Source organism: Oryx dammah, unplaced genomic scaffold, assembly GCF_014754425.2.
Source record: "Oryx dammah isolate SB20612 unplaced genomic scaffold, SCBI_Odam_1.1 HiC_scaffold_14, whole genome shotgun sequence".
NCBI lineage: Eukaryota > Metazoa > Chordata > Mammalia > Artiodactyla > Bovidae > Oryx > Oryx dammah.
This window is the reverse complement of record NW_024070198.1, coordinates 10,569,586-10,587,874: the sequence shown is the minus strand read 5'-3', so window position 1 is coordinate 10,587,874 and position 18,289 is coordinate 10,569,586. Positions and strand designations below refer to the sequence as shown.

The window sequence follows — 18,289 nt, the reverse complement described above, 5'->3', positions numbered from 1 at the left end:
GCTCACAAAAGAATTGGACATAGTGAGTAAACAACAACAACAAATCAAGAATATATATTTATTGTAGTATCACTAACAAAAGTAATATATAGCTGAAGCCAAGAGAAAGACATAAGGAGCATTCCAGGGTTGGTCAAAAGCGAGTCTTCCAGGGGGCCCAGAAGCCTGGATAATAATGGGATGAAGGACATGAGATTCTGCTGATAGTCGCCAGCTACGACCCTGGCAAGAGGGGCAGACACAGGACTGTCTGGAGAACGGAATGCCTCGTGCAGGCCTGAAGCACTGTTTCTGCTGGCAGTTTAAGACGTGCAGACCAGAGAACTGTGTGTAGCTAGTATGGACAGGGGAGACAGTCGTGAGCAAGCCACTCTCTAGAAACATGCCTTAAAGTGATAAGCAGGACCATCTTGCTCAGTAAACTCAGGCTGGGGAATCTGCTTTCCCACCCTTCCGCCTACAATGCCAGTCTTCCCACTCCCTGACTCTCTGTTCCTTTTCTTCCTCTCTGTCTCAGCTCAGGGGTCGGGAAGCTCTCTGAGTCTAGAGCTGTCTGCATCCTGCTCCATTTCCTCACTGCCTTCTTCACGCTCAGTTGCTGGCAGGAAGATGCTGCCAATGCCTGAAGGGCTGTTCCTTAGGAGGTGATCCAATGCCTTCTCATAGCATGCAGCTGCCTGCAGCAGCTCTCCATTCATCTTGTGAATTAAGCCTTGGAGAGACCAAGAATATGGTACATTCTGTGGCACCTGGTTTTTAGCTACATTCTGTAGCTGAAATATCATCTTTTCTTTCTCAGTTGATTTTGTGCTTATGGATAAACCGTCTAAAGAACACTGGACTGCAGCGTCTTCAGATATCTCATGATCCTCCTGAGGATTGCAATCATGCTGATGGAGCTCTTGTCCCTTGGTGCTGGGGAGCTCCTTACTGAAAGCTGTCTGATAACATTCTTTGTTTTCCAGGAACTCATCAGAATATGCATGCAGAGGGTTTAGTCCCTTCTCAATCGCTTTACTCACATAGTTTCTAGCATGTTCCCTTAGTTCTTCAATCTTCTCTCCTTTCTGACTAGCTTCAGATGCTCCTGTATGTTGAATTTGTTTGACTTTTGCCTCATAGCAGCATGCTATCTGGTGATAGAGGTAGGCATTGTTTGGTATGGATTCCAGTGCCCTTAGCAACAGTTCAATTGCTTTGTCTAGATCACCTTTTCTTTGGTAAAATTTGGCTGCACTGCAAAGAACATGTGTTTGACAAGGAGATTTTTCCAGAGCCTCGACAACCAGCTGTTCCCCTTCAGCTTGTTCATTCATCTTCTGCAGCGTCAGGGCCAGGAGAACTTTGATGTACTGATCGTCAGGACTCAGCTCAATGGCCTGCCTCAGAATTTCCACAGGGGACTGGTGCTCTGGCCTGTCATCCAGGTAGTACATCGCGATGGCCAGTCCAGAGGAGAATTCTGGGTTGTTGGGTTTCTCTTCCAGAGCTTTCTGAAAATACACCTTTGCCCTTTCAATTTTTTTCCCACCACACTTTACCAGTGTCCACCCTTCCTCGCAGTCCAGCTCAGGACATTCAATACTGTAAGGATTTGAGAACTTCTGGCAGACTTGTTTCACCTTGTCAACATAAACCTGAGCTTCTGCGAATTTTCCCAAGTGATAGTAGACCCAGGCGTAGTTTCCCCAGGTGACCAGGCTTCTGACCTCTGCCTGGTCAGCGTGCTCTCGCCGGATGCACTCTTCGGCTTGCTGTAAGCATTCCAGGGCTGCTTTGTTTTGACCCTTTAAGTGTTTTATGTAGGCCAACAAGTTGTACTTTGTAGCTTTGAACTCAGAGTTTAAAAATTCAGTCTGGTTATACACTGTGTCTTCGAGGTCATGAGGGACACTTTCTTCCTTAAATAAGTTCCACGTGAAATGGCATCTCAGCTGCGGAAGGATTTGCTCCAGAGAATTCTTGTTGTCCTCACTGTGGAGAAAGTAAACACAGTCACTGTGATGTGCAGCTGCCGAGTTATGGTGCCCTGTGATGCAAGTACGGGTTATTTCGTGTGTCAACCTGACTGCGCCCCGGGGTGTCCAGCCTATCCAGTTAAACATTAGTTCTGGTCGTGTCTGCCAGGCTGTTCCCAGAAGAGAAGAGCATTTGAGTCAGTTGGCTGAGTAAAGCAGATTACCCTCCCCAGTGTGGCTGGACATCATCCAGTCTGTAGAACAAAAATGCACAGGAAGGGTCCCTTTGGTCTCTCTGCCTGTCTGCGCGAGCTGGGACTTTGGTCTTCTCCTCCCTTCTGACTGTGACTTACACTGTCAGCCCTCCAGTTTTCAGCTCTTTGGACCCAAGACTGGATTTATGCCACTGGCTTCCCTGGGTCTGCAGATCACAGACAGGGGATCATGCATTGTCTCAGCCTCCATAATCACTTGAGCCAGTTTCTTAGAGTAAATCTCTCTCTCTGTTGCCCTCATGCTCTCTCTATAATTATGTGTGTGTGTGTGTGTGTATGTTAACCAGCATTAGCTGAGAATCTTTATTTGAACAAATAAGTAGAGTACAAAATATTTGTCCTGAAAAGTTTTGTTTTTTAAAGCTGGTAAAATAAATATATTTTAAAATTATTGGGCTTCCCTGGTGGCTCAGTGCATTGGCTCTTAATGCGGGAGACACGGGGTCTATCCTTCATCCGGGAAGGTCCCACATGCCGTGGAGCACCAAAGCCCCTGCACCACAACTGTTGCACCTGTGCTCTAGACCCTAGGAGCCACAGCTGCTAAAGCCCACATGCCCTACAGCCCATGCTCCTCAACAAGAGCAGCCAACGCTCTGAGAAGCCCGAGCGCCACAACTAGAAAGGAGCCCCCACTCCCGGCAACCAGAGAAAAGCCTCCACGGCAGCGAAGATTCAGCACAGCCATAAATAAATAAAAATTTTAAAAAATTATTGTAGCAGTCATACAAAAACAGGTTAAAATTCTCAATGAGGGTAAACCAAAACATGTCCAATTATATAAAACTTCTTCCCTTACAAGGAAAGACATACAGAATAACATAGAAATACCAGTTTTGAGCTCAAAATTCACTAAAGTCTTCTTTTTCTTTAGCTTTTACATCCTTAATGTAGGATGGATTCCTGGGACGGAGAATTCTTGGTTGCCCACCTACCAGCTTTGCCTTGCACTGGTCATCAGCTTTCCTCAGAGCTCAAGTGGAAAGGTACCAGGAATGGGCTTACACATTTGATCTCAACTGGTTTTCCTATGTTATTCTGTATGTTTTTCAGCAGTGAAACCAGAATGGACCTTCAGCTTTATCCCTGGTTGAATGGATTCCCACCGTTGCAGTGCTCAAAATAGTTTACTTCTTGGGCAGCAGACACATGGGAGAGCCTGGAACAACAGCATTTAGCAAATGCCTTCTGCCTATGTCCAGCCTTCGTGAGTTGGGGCCAACAGCAACCTGCAGTCTGTGTGTGTGTAGCTCGCACCAATACATACCTCTAAGTTTTCCAGGACAGAGGAGACGGTACTTTATCTTGCTTCCTAGATTTACCTTTCTACATCTATGGTCTATGCAGGAAACCCACAAAGCCCATCCCTTCTATCGTGTGAGCAGCTATGTAGGAGGTAAGGTTAAGGTGGAGGAGAGCGCCACAGTTGGAGGAACTGAGGTCTCTCTTGCCTGTTTCAGTTATGAAGCCAGATTTATTTAGCCACCCAGTGACCCTTCACAAGGCTACCTCTTTGTGTCACTTTGCTAGTGTTTAGGGATGCTGAGAAAAATGAAGGTGATCTCTGACCCTCAGAGCTCACAATCTGGTTAGGAACCACGTAAAGAAAGAAACGAAAGCCCAGGGATGTTTGCCACTGTGTTACACGATTTTGTTCTTTTCCACACCTCCCGACAGTGACACAAAGACCCATGAAGGCCTGATTTCAGTTTGATTGAAGCAGTCACTCTAAATAGGCCAGATCCCCAGAGGGGATAAATTTGTTTTGAAAAATAACAAACAAAATGGACATATCTGTGTTTTGTAGTTGGAAGATACCAAGGGAAATCACTTGCCTTAATGAGTTAAATAAATTACCTAAGTTCTCAAAATGTGTTCTCATGTCTATATTTTCCTGGGGCTTGGGGTATAGTTTATGGATTTTGTACTCTTCCTTTTTTCTCAGTAGATTATTGGCACCATAAAATTGGAAAGAACCTCCAGAATCATTAAACCCACCATTGTCCACAATTTTGGATTTCACGGACTAGCACAGTTTCAGAAAATTGTTATGACACAAACAGGGCTGCCAACTTTTTGGCAACACTGACATGGGGAGAAAATTCATCAAAAGGAACCGACCATCTGTGTTTGCTAAAATTTTATTTAAATAAGAGAAAAAGAGAGAAAGGAAGCACTTTTCTTATCACCGAAGAAGTGAGACTATAACCTCCGAATAAAGGAAAGCTCTTTAAATTGTCAAACACATTTTTCTGTAAGAGGACCTACTGACTGTATTTGGCAGTTTACCGTGGCCCCGCACTGGCCCTTGCAGTGAAAGTTGCTCAGTTGTGTCTGACTCTTTGTGACCCCATGGACTTATACAGTCCATGGCATTCTCCAGGCCAGAATACTGGAGTGGGTAGCCTTTCCCTTCTCCAGGGGATCTTCCCACCCAGGAACTGAACCGGGGTCTCCTGCATTTGAGGCAGATTCTTTATCAGCTGAGCTACCAGAGAAGCCCAATGTGGGAGACCTGGGTTCGAACCCTGGGTTGGGAAGATCCCCTAGAGAAGTGAAAGGCTACCCACTCCAGTATTCTGGCCTGGAGAATTGCATGGACTGTGTAGTTCATGGGGTCGCAAAGAGTCCGACACGACTGAGTGACTTTCAGTTTCACTTTTCAGCAGTGGCCCCCACACCCCTGCTGCCAGTGCTCCGATCAGCTTCCTGTCTCTCTCCGGCAGTGCTCACCGAAGCCGTTTGTGATGCAGTGTGACTGCGCGTGGCATGCTTCACAGGGAGAGATGCAGAGGCAAGGGGGTCAACCCAAGGTGAGGCCAGGGAGGAGTGTTGTTTATGCAGACACCCCTTTATGTGTGTGCCTCTTTTCTTGGCAGTCCTTTTCACTCTCTTGGTCCCTTGCTAGAGCACCACAGTACTACAATCTTCCCTCTGCATTTAGGCTTTTTCAATTTGGCTTCTCCTGGGGATTCTAGCTGCCCTGTATGAAGGACAGTAGGTCAAAACTCAGGTTAGCAGTATTGATCAAGTGTAGCAATATTAGAAAATAAATACTAGATGATATAAGTTATAATCACTGGACAAATCTATCTATAGCTGTTATGCAACTAAAGCATTATAAAGGCATTTCAGTATTTCAACATATGTTAACTTTGCTAACTGCCCAATTAGGAAGTTTAGAGGAAAAAAAAACCATGAGTTTCAGATCAATAAAATGTGTCTGCAGATTTGTAGGTGTTATCTAGGTGCCTGAGAACAACAGCTAAATACTCTAAGGATTAATAGAGAATATACATCCAACTTCTCAGTGAGTCTGCAGAAAGACAGGTGACCTTGGATGTTTTCATTTCAGCAGAACCAGAAATCACCCTGCCAGTCTGATAACACTTTTTTCCGCCCTAGGGTAGTAGTGGGGGTGCATTGTAGGGGCAGACAGCAGGCTTTGATGTATCAATGAACCAGAGGGATCTTTGCAAATCAAATTTAAAAGCACTTATTGATAAATAGTCTTCTTCCAAGATGAAACATATTCCAATCTTGTCATAAACTTCAGAAGATCTCAACTGCTCAAGAAAGTAGGGCAAGCAGAAAAGCTCACTCAACATTCCTAAACCTGTGAGGAGCCTGGAGTATGGAACTCCTGGGGATATTCCATCCGTACCACCAGTTCACCAATGCTAAAGCTGGCCATGTTAAGAAATGTGTGGTAATGCTGAACAGTTTATTCAGGAGGATAGCCTGCTATGTATGTGGCTTCATGATTACAAAACCTATTGAATGTTGGAAATCAGGTCTGTTGGTGTTCCCTAAGCCTTCCACCCTAGGTTGCCAGTTTGCTTAGATATTTGATACCTGATCTCTCTGGGAAGTATGATTTACAGCAGAGTATACTGGGTTGGGAGTCCTAAGATCTGGATAAGAAGAAACATGAAACCCAGAGCCAGTGTCCAGGGGTTAGCATTAAAATACTGTTGCCTTAGTGGGTGAATCATTTGTGAATCTAGCGATTAAAAGGAAAAAGTTTTAAAAATAACTATAACTACAGTAATTTGTTAATGTACACACTAGGTAAAAATATACAAATTGTGCCAACAAAAATATAAACTATGGAAGGAAGAGAGAGTTAAAAAGGTAGAGTTTTTGAACTGGTGTTTGAACTTGTTATCAGCTTAAAATAGACTATTATAAGATGTTTTGTAAAAAGCCTCACGGTAACCACAAAGCAAAAATTTATGATAAATATATAAAATAAATAGGGGGAAATAAGGAGAGGTTTGTGAAAGAATACAAACTTTCAGTTATAAGATGAATATGGTTGGAGGAGCTAATGTGAAACATGGTGAGCCCACTTGATAACACTGTTGTATAATTGAAATCTGCTAAGAGAGTAGGATTTAAATGGTCTCACCCCCCAAAAAAATATATGAGGTGATGGATATGTTAATTAACTAGATGGGGAAATCCTTTCACAATGTATACATATATCAAATCACTACAGTGTGTACTTTCTATATCTTACAGTTTTATATATCAATCATAAACATTTTAAAAAAGAATTATCTTAGACATTCTGGTCACTTTTATATAGTTTAGGTACATGAAATACTCAGTTCCCCCCAAAACCTTTTGTATTTTTATTACTTATTAACTGTATGTTAGTTGATATGTTTACATCTATCATATGTAATTGATGTTTATGAAAATGTTAACATATTTGAGTAGATCAAAATAAAACATTTGAAGATAATTCTGATTTAATAAAAAAAATACTGTTGTCTTTTCAAAAACCAATACTCCATTTGCCAAAGTATCCTCAGTTACTAATTTAGCTCATATATTTTTGCAAGTTGCTTTAAATACTTTCTCTCTCTCTATATATATATATATACACACACAGAGACATATATATATATACACACATATATAGTTGTTGTTGTTGTTTAGTCGCTAAGTCGTGTCTCTGAGACACTTACTCCCTGTCTAGCAGGTCAGTAAGAAGACCGTTTGGAGAGATATTTCCCAGTCCTGAAAGGGCAGATTTCAAGGCAAAAACAATCTCGTCATGTAGTTTTACAGCACTGAACTAATCCTTAGCACATTTGCTGAGAAGGAGATGCTTTAAAAATGACCAGGATAGCCACAACAAAACCCACAAACCTCTGATTTAGTCCTTTCAAATATAAGAAACAAAAGAAGAACTTTCCTCCAGGCCCCAGCTCCCATGGACCAGATTTTCTGCTGAAGGGATCTGAGCACGCTCTCCTAGGCTGTCTTAACAGCCCCCATTCCTTCCAGCCGACGGCTGCTAGCTCTGCTGGGAGGAAGTTCTTAGCGCCTGACTCTGTACAGGAAGAGCCACAGAAATAAAAGTGGTAACAGATTTACGATCAAATGCGTGCAGTGCATCTTAATCTATTAGCAAACACTGGATCAGCATACTTCAGGACATCGCACTCAAGAACAAGATTTGGACGAGATTCTCAACTTCCTATCAGAGAAGCAGAGAGTATTTACCTCATGATGGCTGTTTTCCCTGCCATTCTGAAAAGCTGGGGTTCAGGCAGATTTTATTTTCTGCTTTTGGATCACAAGCAAGTGCAGAGGAGGCTAGCTGCGAGGTCTGTGCTTTTGTAAAACAGGAAAGGAAAACAAAACGGAGGCAGTGCTAGTGAGATTCCTGCTGAGGAGAAACTGAAACTGAATGTGCCGAGCTGGGAGTGCCCTTCTACACAGCTTCTGTAACTGCTCGCGAGTTTCAAAGAAGGCATTGTGAATGCTGAGCATATTACAGGCTCTCTTCCCAGAGACTCAGATGTAGTCTGGAGGTGGACCTGGGCTCAGCGCTCTGCATTTTAACAGGCATCCTGGAAATTCTGTTACAGGAGTCTCTGTATCACATTTTGAGAAGCATAGTCCTGGAGCTCCTTTCTTTTGTTTTGGTTTGGTGCTTTTGGCTGTGTGGGCTGTGGGATCTTAGTTCCTTGACCAGGGGATCAAACCCATGCTCCCTGCAGTGGAAGTGTGGAGTCTTACCCACTGGACCACCACGGAAGTCCCTGGAGGTATTTTGAAAATTTTTCCATTTACTTATGAGAGATCATGTAATGTATCAAACAGTGAGTCAGACAATCTGGAAGAGAGGAAAATAACCCCAGAAATCCTGGATTTCAGTCTTCTCTTTGACCAGCCTCTGGGAAAGTTCTTGAATCACATCACTTAGCCTCATTTCCTCAGCTCCCATCCCTTCCCAGCTACCAGCTGCTGGCTCTGCTAGGAGGACGTCCTCAGCACCTGACTGTAGATCAGAAAGAGCCACAGAAATGAAACTGCATGAACTGATAAGAAAGATTGACAAATTATGAAATACATAATCTATTAGCAAACACCGAATCAGAAAAATTATAATTTATTCCAGGCCATTTTAGAAGATATCTACTAAATTACCTTTTTTTTTCTTAACAACCAAGTGATAGGAGACTGTGCCCTAGGGAGGTCCACTTTTACCCTTGTCTAAGGCATGGTTCTGAGCACTCTAAGGAATAGTCCTCCCTCTCCAACTAGGGACCCCAAAGGCCTAGACCTTCCAGTCCCTGCCCCTCCTCTCTAACATAAGCATAATGAAGACGTTTTGCCCTAATGACCAGAGCCAGAAGATGCTTGGCACTGGAGTGTGGCTCCTGAATAATGACCATGCTCTGACACCTACTTTTTATGTGACCTCTTGGCCAAGTAATTTGCCCTCTGAGACCCATTTTTCTCATCTACAAAATGAGCCTAGTAAGAAATAATAGGTTCCCTTCCTGGGGCTATGGGTAGGATGGTAAAAGGCATGTAGGCCTCTTGGCAACTACTGATCGCAGGGAAACTCTCACTGCCACAGTCAGTGGTGTGTCAGTGTTCCCATTTTAAGTGAATTCTGAGTGTGCGAGGGGGCCAGCAGAGCTCCACAGTGGATTGGGCAGAGGAAGGCACTCACCAGCCAGCCCCCAGGTATGAGGTGTTTCCCCGGGTGGCTTCCCTGTTCGGCAGTTTCTAGCACAGCCTCTGGGAACAGGGATTCCCTGGTGGCTCAGTGGTAAAGAACCCACCTGCCGAGCAAGAGACTCGGGCTCCATCCTTGGGTCGGGAAGATCCCCTGGAGAAGGAAATGGCAACCCACTCCAGTATTCTTGCCTGGGAAAATTCCACGGACAGAGGAGTCTGATAGGCTGTAGTCTACAGTCCATGGGTCACAAAAGAGTAGGACATGACTGAGCGATTAAACAACAACTGGGAACAGGCACCTTGGTGTGGACTTCAGTCCCCCACAGTCCAGAGAGCCTCTCTCAGACTTCCTTGGATCAGTGGCTTTGGACATACCCAAGCACAGGTCACTACCAAGCTTCTCAGGCAGACGGGATATCAAGACACTGGGCAGGGCTAGGTTTTTCTGGTCAACTCACTTATGCAGACACAGTTCACATCCTCATATCTGGAAGCCCATTATATAGGAAAGGTGATCTGAGGCATTTGGCGGTAAATTCCTCTAACCTCCCATCCCTGGATACAAGCCTGCAGAGCATCTGGGAGCCCTTCGGCCTCCTTGTACTCACTCCCTAAATGATCACTAGGATGCCCCCTCCCCAGTCAATCAACTTCTCAATTCCTTCCCATTGTTGTTTGATGGGAAAGTTTTCCTTTTTTTTTGGCTGTATCTTTCCTGAGGCTGTATCTGATGGTAGAACTCAAGCAGATCTATACACATCTTTTAAAAGCAAGTTTACCAAGATTACACTTTACATACACTAAAATGTACCCACTTAAAGTATAGTTTGATGAATTCTGACAAATGGATATACCCATGTAACCACCACTACTACCTTCTTATAGACTATTTGTATCATCCCTGGTGTGCCCTGCTAGTCAAGCCCAATCCCACCCTCCACCATCCCCAGGCAATCATTGCTCTGCTTTCATTCATTAGAAATTAGATCAGTACTAGGAAAGAAATTAGGATACCTGGGTTCGATCCCTGAGTTGGGAAGAGGCCCTAGAGGAGGACATGGCAACCCACTTTAATATTCTTGCCTGGAGAATGTCCTCCACGGACAGAGGAGCCTGGCAGGCTACAGTCGACGGGGTTGCAAAGAGTCGGACACAACTGAGTAACTAAGCACACACACACAGGAAAGCAATTACGTCCTTATGTTTTGAAGAAAAATTATTTTCTGTTGCTCACAAGCTCTCATTACAGCAATAAAAATAAACTCTAAGCTTCGGGTTTGTTTTCGTATAAGAAATGGAAAAAAATGTCCGTTTGTAAGGATTGTTTTTTCCACTTCCCATCTTGAAGTGATCAAATTTTCAGGGCAGAATTCCCAATGTGACTTGGCTTTATACTACCAACTCCATCTTTAATAACATCTGTTGAAAAGAAATGCTTCCTTTTAGAATGACAAAAGGAAAGCCTCTTAGTTCTTTTAAAGGAAACGACAGAAAAGCCCCCACAGAGTAATTTGCTTAGATCTAAATCTGAATCTGCAAATTTAGTGCCTGATTGGATTTAATCACTCCTGCCAAACCTCCCTCTCATCCAGCTCCCTGCTCCCAGCTCCTCCCTGGGAAGCTTAGAGAGTGTGAGTGCAAACACCAGGAAAAGTCACAGAAATAAAATGTGCCCATACTGATACAGGAACTTTAGTCCACAAGCACAGGACAAACTCCGGAATTTGCCTGCACACGAGAAGCTCGGCTTACAATTTGCATTCAAGATCGAGGCTGCCTGCACCTTAACTCACTGACCTCATTATGGCGATCTGCTCTCTGCTGTTCTGAATAGGTTGGAGTCCAAGCTGGTTTGCTTTTCAGAACTCTTCCGAGTCTGCCTCAAGTAAAGACTGAAGGAGCTATTAAAAGGGACACGGGGTGGGGAGAATGTGTCAGCTGATGCTTTCTCTCAGTTTCTTTATGAAACAGAAGGAGAAATGGAAAGTGAAGCTTGTTAACGTCAAGGCGAGGAAAAGGAAACAAGGTTGAACTCAGTAGAAGCAACTCCTTTAAAATCATGACTCTGAGAACTTTCCTGGCAGTCGGGTGGTTAAGACTCCCGCTTCCACTTGGGGGGCGGAGCACCATGCGGGTGGGGGTTGGGGTGGTGCAGGTTCCATACCTGGTGGGGGACCTAAGACCTCACAAGAGGTGTGTAGCGGCAAATAAATAAATAAAAATTGCGATTTCAGGAATCTAACCCTAATGCTAAGGTGCGTCCCAGGAAACTGCATTTTTTAATAGTATGTAGGAGTCGGATATGACTGAAGCGACGCAGCAGCAGCAGCAGGAGAAGGGAAGGCTTCCTTGGTAGCTCAGCTGGTAAACAGTCCGGCAGCAATGCAGGAGACTCCGGCTTCATTCCTGAGTCGGGAAGATCCCCTGGAGAGGAGAATTCCGTGGACAAAGGAGCCTGGCCGGCTACAGTTCATGGTGTTGGAAACGGTGGGACAGCACTGAGTGATTAACACTTTCCCTTTTTTTTCAGGAGATTCTTATGTAAGTGTTTCTGGGAGCAGATGATGTGAAAGACTGCTCAAGAAGTACTGTCGTAAAAAGTAGCTTAGACAAGTCATCTTACTTGTGGGAGACAATTGGCACCTTGATGTATGTGGCTCAGGCGCCTCTATGCTTAGTCTCTCAGTCGTGCTCCGCTCTTTGTGACCCCATGAACCATAGTCCACCAGACTCCTCTGTCCAGGAGAATTCTCCAGGCAAGAATACTAGAGTGGGTTGCCATTCCCTTCTCCAGGGGATTTTCCCCACCCCTGGATGGAACCCAGGTCTCCTGCATTGCATGCAAATTCTTTTATCATCTGAGCCACCTGGATTTAATTCAGTGTGTTATTTACTATCTCTGGGATTATCCATGAATCAAATCACTGAGCCTGAGTTCCACTCCCTCCTCCCCCCACCCCACGCCCCCATGCTAAATATAAGAAGCCAAGCCCTGGAATAAACCCTGGACACTTAGGATCTCTGAGATCCAAAGCAGTCATTCAGTTTTCCCAGCTATAAACTGGGAAATAGTAACACATGTAATATTGTTGGGTGAGCTGCCTAACTGATAAATTTAGGTATTTATGCTTTGAGCTCTGAAGGAGTGATAATACCCTGAGAGATTTTTTTTAAAGTAGAATTTCCTATGATGTAAATATCCACGAAAATAGAGGGAGGATAGTTCTCAAGGCTGATTTGAAGATCAAGGAATGTCAGTTGCCTAGGAGAAAGACTCCCTCTATTCTGAAGCTGCAAAAAGCAGAGGTTCTTGTGTAACAAGACTGACGCTTGTTTGTTTTTTCCCAACAATGGGAGCATCACAGAATACTTCAAGTTCAGAGACTGTATTATGTCCAGCCAAAGTAACCTGCACCTGAGAAAGTATGTGATTTTGTTGGTTGTCTTACTTAATAATGTTACGCTGGTAGTGATAAAGTAACATACCTTTCTATCTTTTACAGTGTCACCCAGGTAAAAGGGGCCCCTGCATTTGGCCCCATGCTTTAGAGGGCCCCACACACCACAGACACATAAAATGCAAATTTTTATTTATTTGCTTTTTTGACTGCACCACACAACTGGACTGCCAGGGAATTCCCAACAAAATGTACATTTCAAAAATAACTCATGGTGTTTCTGTTACTGAGAACCTGGTGCTTAATCCTGGCGTAGCCAGACATGAAACTCTAAACATCCAGCCCAGGGGAAATGTGTCTCTATCTTTTGCCTTCTTTGCTCAGAGAGAAAGGAAGTTGTATCATGAAGGTTTCTGTGTGGTGAGGGTGCTGATTTTAGGGCTAGACACTATTTTGAAAGGTAAAAGTGATCAGAGTGGTTAGATCAGAAAGAGGCAAATTTATTGGGCTGGCCAAAGGCTTCCTCTCATCCCAACTGCAATCTTACAGTATGAAGTTATTTTCCAGAGTAGTTGTACCAGCTGCCCATTTCTTGTTTCTCTTCTTGTTCTTATCTCTGGCTTATGAAATGCTCATGAATAAGCATGGTATTCACAACAGCTGCATATGGTAGTTAAATAATATTACACCTGTTAAGAAATTCATAGTGTACTTAGACTTGTACACCTGTAGATTTAGACTCACACATTGAGTCAGATTTTCTTCTGCTTTTAAACTCTTCCTTGGTGCCAACTTGCTGATGAATGGTTCCTGAGAATGGATGTTTAAAAATAAAATCAAGTGGGACCAGATTTTCATACCCACACCCTATCTAGAAAATAGAAAATAGAATTTCTTCAACATGTCTCTTGAGTGCAAAAGTAATGATGGTAGTTAAAATTCGAATAATAAGAAGGGCACGACACAGTGCCAGCAAGTTTAGAGGTTAAAAATAGAAGCTGTTGAAAGAAAAACTTGCCTTCTTTATGTACATTTATAACAAGGATGGCTTCCCTTGGCCAGATGGTAAAAGGATCTGCCTGCAGTGCAGGAGACTCGAGTTCAGTCCTGGGTTTGGGAAAATCCCCTGGAGAAGGGAATGGTTACCTACTCTAGTATTCTTGCCTGGAGAATCCCATGGACAGAGGAACCTGGAGGGCTGCAGTCCATGGGGTCGCAAAAGAATTGGACACGGCTGAGCGACTAACACTACCAACAAGGATACTCATTCTTTTTTTAAACAGTCATATTGAAATATAATTCACATACCATACAATTCACCCATTTTGGAGAAGACTCTTAACAGTCCCTTGAACTGCAAGGAGATCCAACCAGTCCATCCTAAAAGAAATCAGTCCTGAATATTCATTGGAAGGACTGATGCTGAAGCTGAAACTCCAATACTTTGGCCACCTGATGTGAAGAACTGACTCATTGGAAAAGATCCTCATGCTGGGAAAGACCAAAGGCAGGAGGAGAAGGGGACGACAGAGGATAAGATGGCTTGATAGCATCACCGACTCAATGGACATGAGTTTGAGTAGACTCTGGGAGTTGGCGATGGACAGGGAGGCCGGGTGTGCTGCAAAGATGGGGTTGCAGAGACGGACACGACTGAGAGACTGAACTGAAACTATACAGTATTTCACAGAGCTGTACAACCATCACCATAGTCAGTTTTAGAGCATTCTCATTACCCCAAAAAGGAGACCTACACTTCCGTGCTGTCACCTCCAGTCTTCCTGGGTTTCCCTGATAGCTTAGATGGTAAAGACTCTACCCGCAATGCGGGAGACCTGGGTTCAATCCCCGGGTTGGGAAGACCCCCTGGAGGAGGGTATTCTTGTTTTCTTGCCTGGAGAATTTCCGTGGACAGAGGAGACTGGTACAAAGAGTCAGCCATGACTGAGTGACAAAGCACAGCAACCGGTCCTCCTAGCCCTAGACAATCTACTTCTATCTCTTCACTAATCTACTTTCTATCCCTTATACATTTGCCGACACTGGACATTTCATATAAATAGAATCATACCATATGTGACCTTTTGTGAATGGCTTCTTTCATTTTCAAATTTCATCTATGTCATAGCATGTACAGTACTTTATTTTTTATTGATGAATAATATTTCACTGTAAAGATATACTTTATTTAATACATCAGTTCATCCGTTGATGGATCCACCTTGTGGCTGTGGTGAATAGCATTGATATAAACATTCATGTTCAGGTTTATGTATGAATGTATGTTTCCATTTCTCTTTATATGCCTAGGAATAAAATGGCTAGGTCATGTGCTAACTCTGTGTTTAACCAACTGAGGGACTACTAAACTGTATTTCCAAAGGCACTGCACCGTTTTCACAGTAAAAGTCTTAGTCAGTCTCGCTCTTTGTTGCCTCCTAAGAAGGTGTAGACTACCAGCAATGAGGCAGCTGTGCTGTAAGTCATAAGGAAAATTTGCAATTAGACAAATCAAGTTACCTCCTTTCCCAAAAGAGATGATGGGAGAAGTGGTGGAGGAAGGGAGAAGACAGGAGCACTGGGTCTCTGGTTGGAACCCACATTTTTCAGGCTGGGATCCCAGGTTGACTGTGCATAGAGTAGGGATCCTGACACGGTCCTGTTTCTCTTCAGGATTCTCACACTTCCACGCTTCCAGTTGCACTGGACACACCTTGTGCACAATTGTGCAGGTCCGTGGACGTGATGGGAAAGGAAAGAGCAAAGCTCTGTGAAGAAGGGGGCTGGGGACAGAGGCCGAGAAGTCTTTTGCTGAGAAGTAATTGGCATTACTAAGAACCACGACCAGGATGAGACATTCTCCCCAGTCCTTGGTACTGGAGGTGAGGAGATGCACGGAGAGATGTAGTCAAGAGCCAGGGAATTAAAGTAATTCCAATTAATGTGTTTCTGTTTGTTATTCCTGGATAGTGAGATTTCAAGAAACATGAATTATATACGTAATTTTCTTGATTGTTTTCCGATCGTTTCTGTCAGCTTTAAGTCCTCAAATAAATATTAAGTGTAACGTGACATATGTCTCTTCTCTACCTTTTCTTCCTTTTTTCTTTTGGGGCTTCTGTTCTAGCAAAGGTTTTGGTGGCATGGCTTTCAAGGACGAGGTTACAGATACCCGGGGAGCCTTCTTTAGCACTCTACAGGGTCCAGGGTTCCTCTCTCAAGGTCAGTGTGCCTGCCTGTCTTACCTTCCACTAAGAACACTCCCAGTTTTTCTCCCCAGGCACCATATCTGATAATAAGTTACTCAGGCCAAGTAAGCTAAAACCTTCTTTTGAAATGGTTATTTGTCCAGTCAGTCCAATGGAATGAGTTTACCTTTGCAGCTGATGGGAATTGTATTTTCCATCAGAAGCCTCATGACAAACAAAGACTTCATGTTTCTTTCTATTCTTTACTTAACGGGAAAAATTCTCCCACATGTGTTTAGATTGCCTCCAGAATGGGGCTAAAACAGAACTGGAGATACTTCCTCATTTCTCCTAATGGACATCAGAAAGGGAGAGAGAACATGGATGGAAGCACAAGATGTAGCAAGATCTGCTTCTGTGGAGGGCAGGGGTAGGGTGTTTATGTACGCAAAGGTACCTGATGGTGGTGTCAGAATGTAAGATAAAGCCCTGGACTCTAAAAGCTGTAGAAAAAACTGTTTGTTCTATTCAGTGAAAAGGTTGTTGAAAGGTTGCTGCTGCGAGCTATGTGTTACTCTGGGATTCGTGATCTCCAGAGGATTTCCATCTGGGGTCAGAGATGAGGCTTGACTACTTGGAGCTTTTTGTGTAGCAAAGTTTTATTAAAATATAATAGAGATAGCGAAAGCTTCTGACATAGACATCAGAAGGGGAAAAAAAGAGTGCCCCTTTGCTAGTTTTTAGCAAGGTATATAAGTCTATTAGAAAACTATTAATCAGATAAGAGAGACACCTCAAGGCTGAGGGAGTTTCACCAGGCCCCTCTCCCACAATATGCATTTTGAGATAGGATGGCACAAGGTGTGTATCCCCTGGCCATAAAAAAATTGACAGGAATACTGGTTTGTTAAGCTATTATCAGCCCAAGGTGTGAGAAGAGAAAAAAAGTTAGTCTTAGGTGGAACCATTTTGCAGAAAGGCAAATTCCAAAACAAATACATGGTTTCATTAACATAGTTTAAGAAAAACCTTTCCATAAGAAAAATGCATTGGTTAGCTCAAGGCAGAACCAAGTGTTGTCAACACAGAATTAAAAGAGGCTGCCTACCACTTGGGGACCTCTGTCCTTCCTGCCTGTTATGCTCTCAATGTTAGACCAGTCTGTGTTAGCTGGAACCAGTGCATGCCCAGTGTAACATTGCATTTTTCAGTAGCTGAGCCTGGAAGATTTAAGGTACAGCAAAATTTCAGAAAAACCAGAACACACCTTTATGTTTGATCACATCTAAGTTATTTATTAATTAATGATTTTTCAGGCATCCACACTATGTATACTGATGATCTCAAGTGCACACTACACTATTTTTCATACAAAAGATATTCTCTATACTGTGCATAAAATCTCCAAGACTTATTTATCTACTTGTTGTAAGTTTATACCTTTAAATTACATCTCTCCTATTCCCCCACATCCCAGCCCCTGATAGCTACCATCTAAATTTAATTCCAACAGGCAATCATTTTGCAACCCAGAGGGTGATTGACAGTCTCTTGCTGGGTCACCTGACTGTTTTGGTTCACACCAACCTTGATGTCTGTCCCTAGTCATTCAGTATTTACCCACAAAATCCCAATTGCCCTAGGCATACCATGACTTTCATGGTTTCCCTGAAGACTTTCAGGATTAAATGAAGTTTTATATCACCTAATACACATATTTCTAATGGGGGGAACCTCCATTATTGATAACATTTCCTAGAAATGTGTACTAGGTCCTTAATCACCAAATAATTCCCCTGTCCTGCTGCTTTCCTATCATTTTGAATCTGGGCTCATCAAAGCAACTGAGTTCATCAAAGCAAGTCTTTGTGTTGCAAAGAAATTTTCTCCATATGATTATAATCTGCAGTGACAAAGCAGCATTCTTCTCTCCTTCCCTTTTGCCTACACTTTCCCTCTCCCGACATCTGTCCATACACATTTTTTTCCCCTTTCTTTTTATTCAAACCTCCATGGGCAAATTTAAGAGTCAGAATTTTTTCTCTTTTTTATTTTTTTAATTATGAAAGATTATAACACATCTATAGGAGACTTGGAAAATACAGAACAAGATTACATATAGTTCCATTATATATTACAATTATTTTTCAAGCAGATAAATTAAGATATTTGAGTTGGAGTGTCAATATCAAATTCTCAAAAATTAAAAAGAATGAATATACAGAGAAGTAGAAGCATATAGTAGACCTGAAGAGCACTATAAACCAAATCAAGATATTTTAAAGAAAAGCATTATGTTGGTTTCTAGCGTATTGTACAGAATCTACCTTTTTACCCTCACTTGCTGTGTTGTGGTTACAAGGAGGACAGAGAAGAGGCGAAACCTCCCTGCCTGTACTGTGGTCATCTGACCCCACTTCTTCTAGTTAGATTCCTTCCAGATTTGACCTGTTCTCTGCTCTCTCTCTCTTTTTTTTTAAAAA

At 43.1% G+C, this 18,289-nt stretch overlaps 1 protein-coding gene across 2 annotated transcripts; it reads right to left on the bottom strand.

Annotated features, from left to right (window-relative positions):
- Positions 1–42: 42 nt before the first annotated feature.
- IFIT3 (interferon induced protein with tetratricopeptide repeats 3) lies at positions 43–11,243 on the bottom strand. Of its 2 annotated transcripts, none has more exons than XM_040254716.1 (2): positions 11,018–11,243; positions 43–1,974 (listed from the first exon to the last, which is right to left on the bottom strand). In XM_040254716.1, the coding sequence occupies exons 1-2, from the start codon at positions 11,020–11,022 to the stop codon at positions 519–521; spliced, it is 1,461 nt and encodes a 486-aa protein (XP_040110650.1). In that variant the 5' UTR covers positions 11,023–11,243; the 3' UTR covers positions 43–518. The 2 variants fall into 2 exon arrangements, with proteins under 2 accessions (XP_040110650.1, XP_040110649.1); XM_040254715.1 differs by lacking the exon at positions 11,018–11,243 and adding an exon at positions 7,751–8,163.
- Between the last annotated feature and the right edge of the window lie 7,046 nt (positions 11,244–18,289).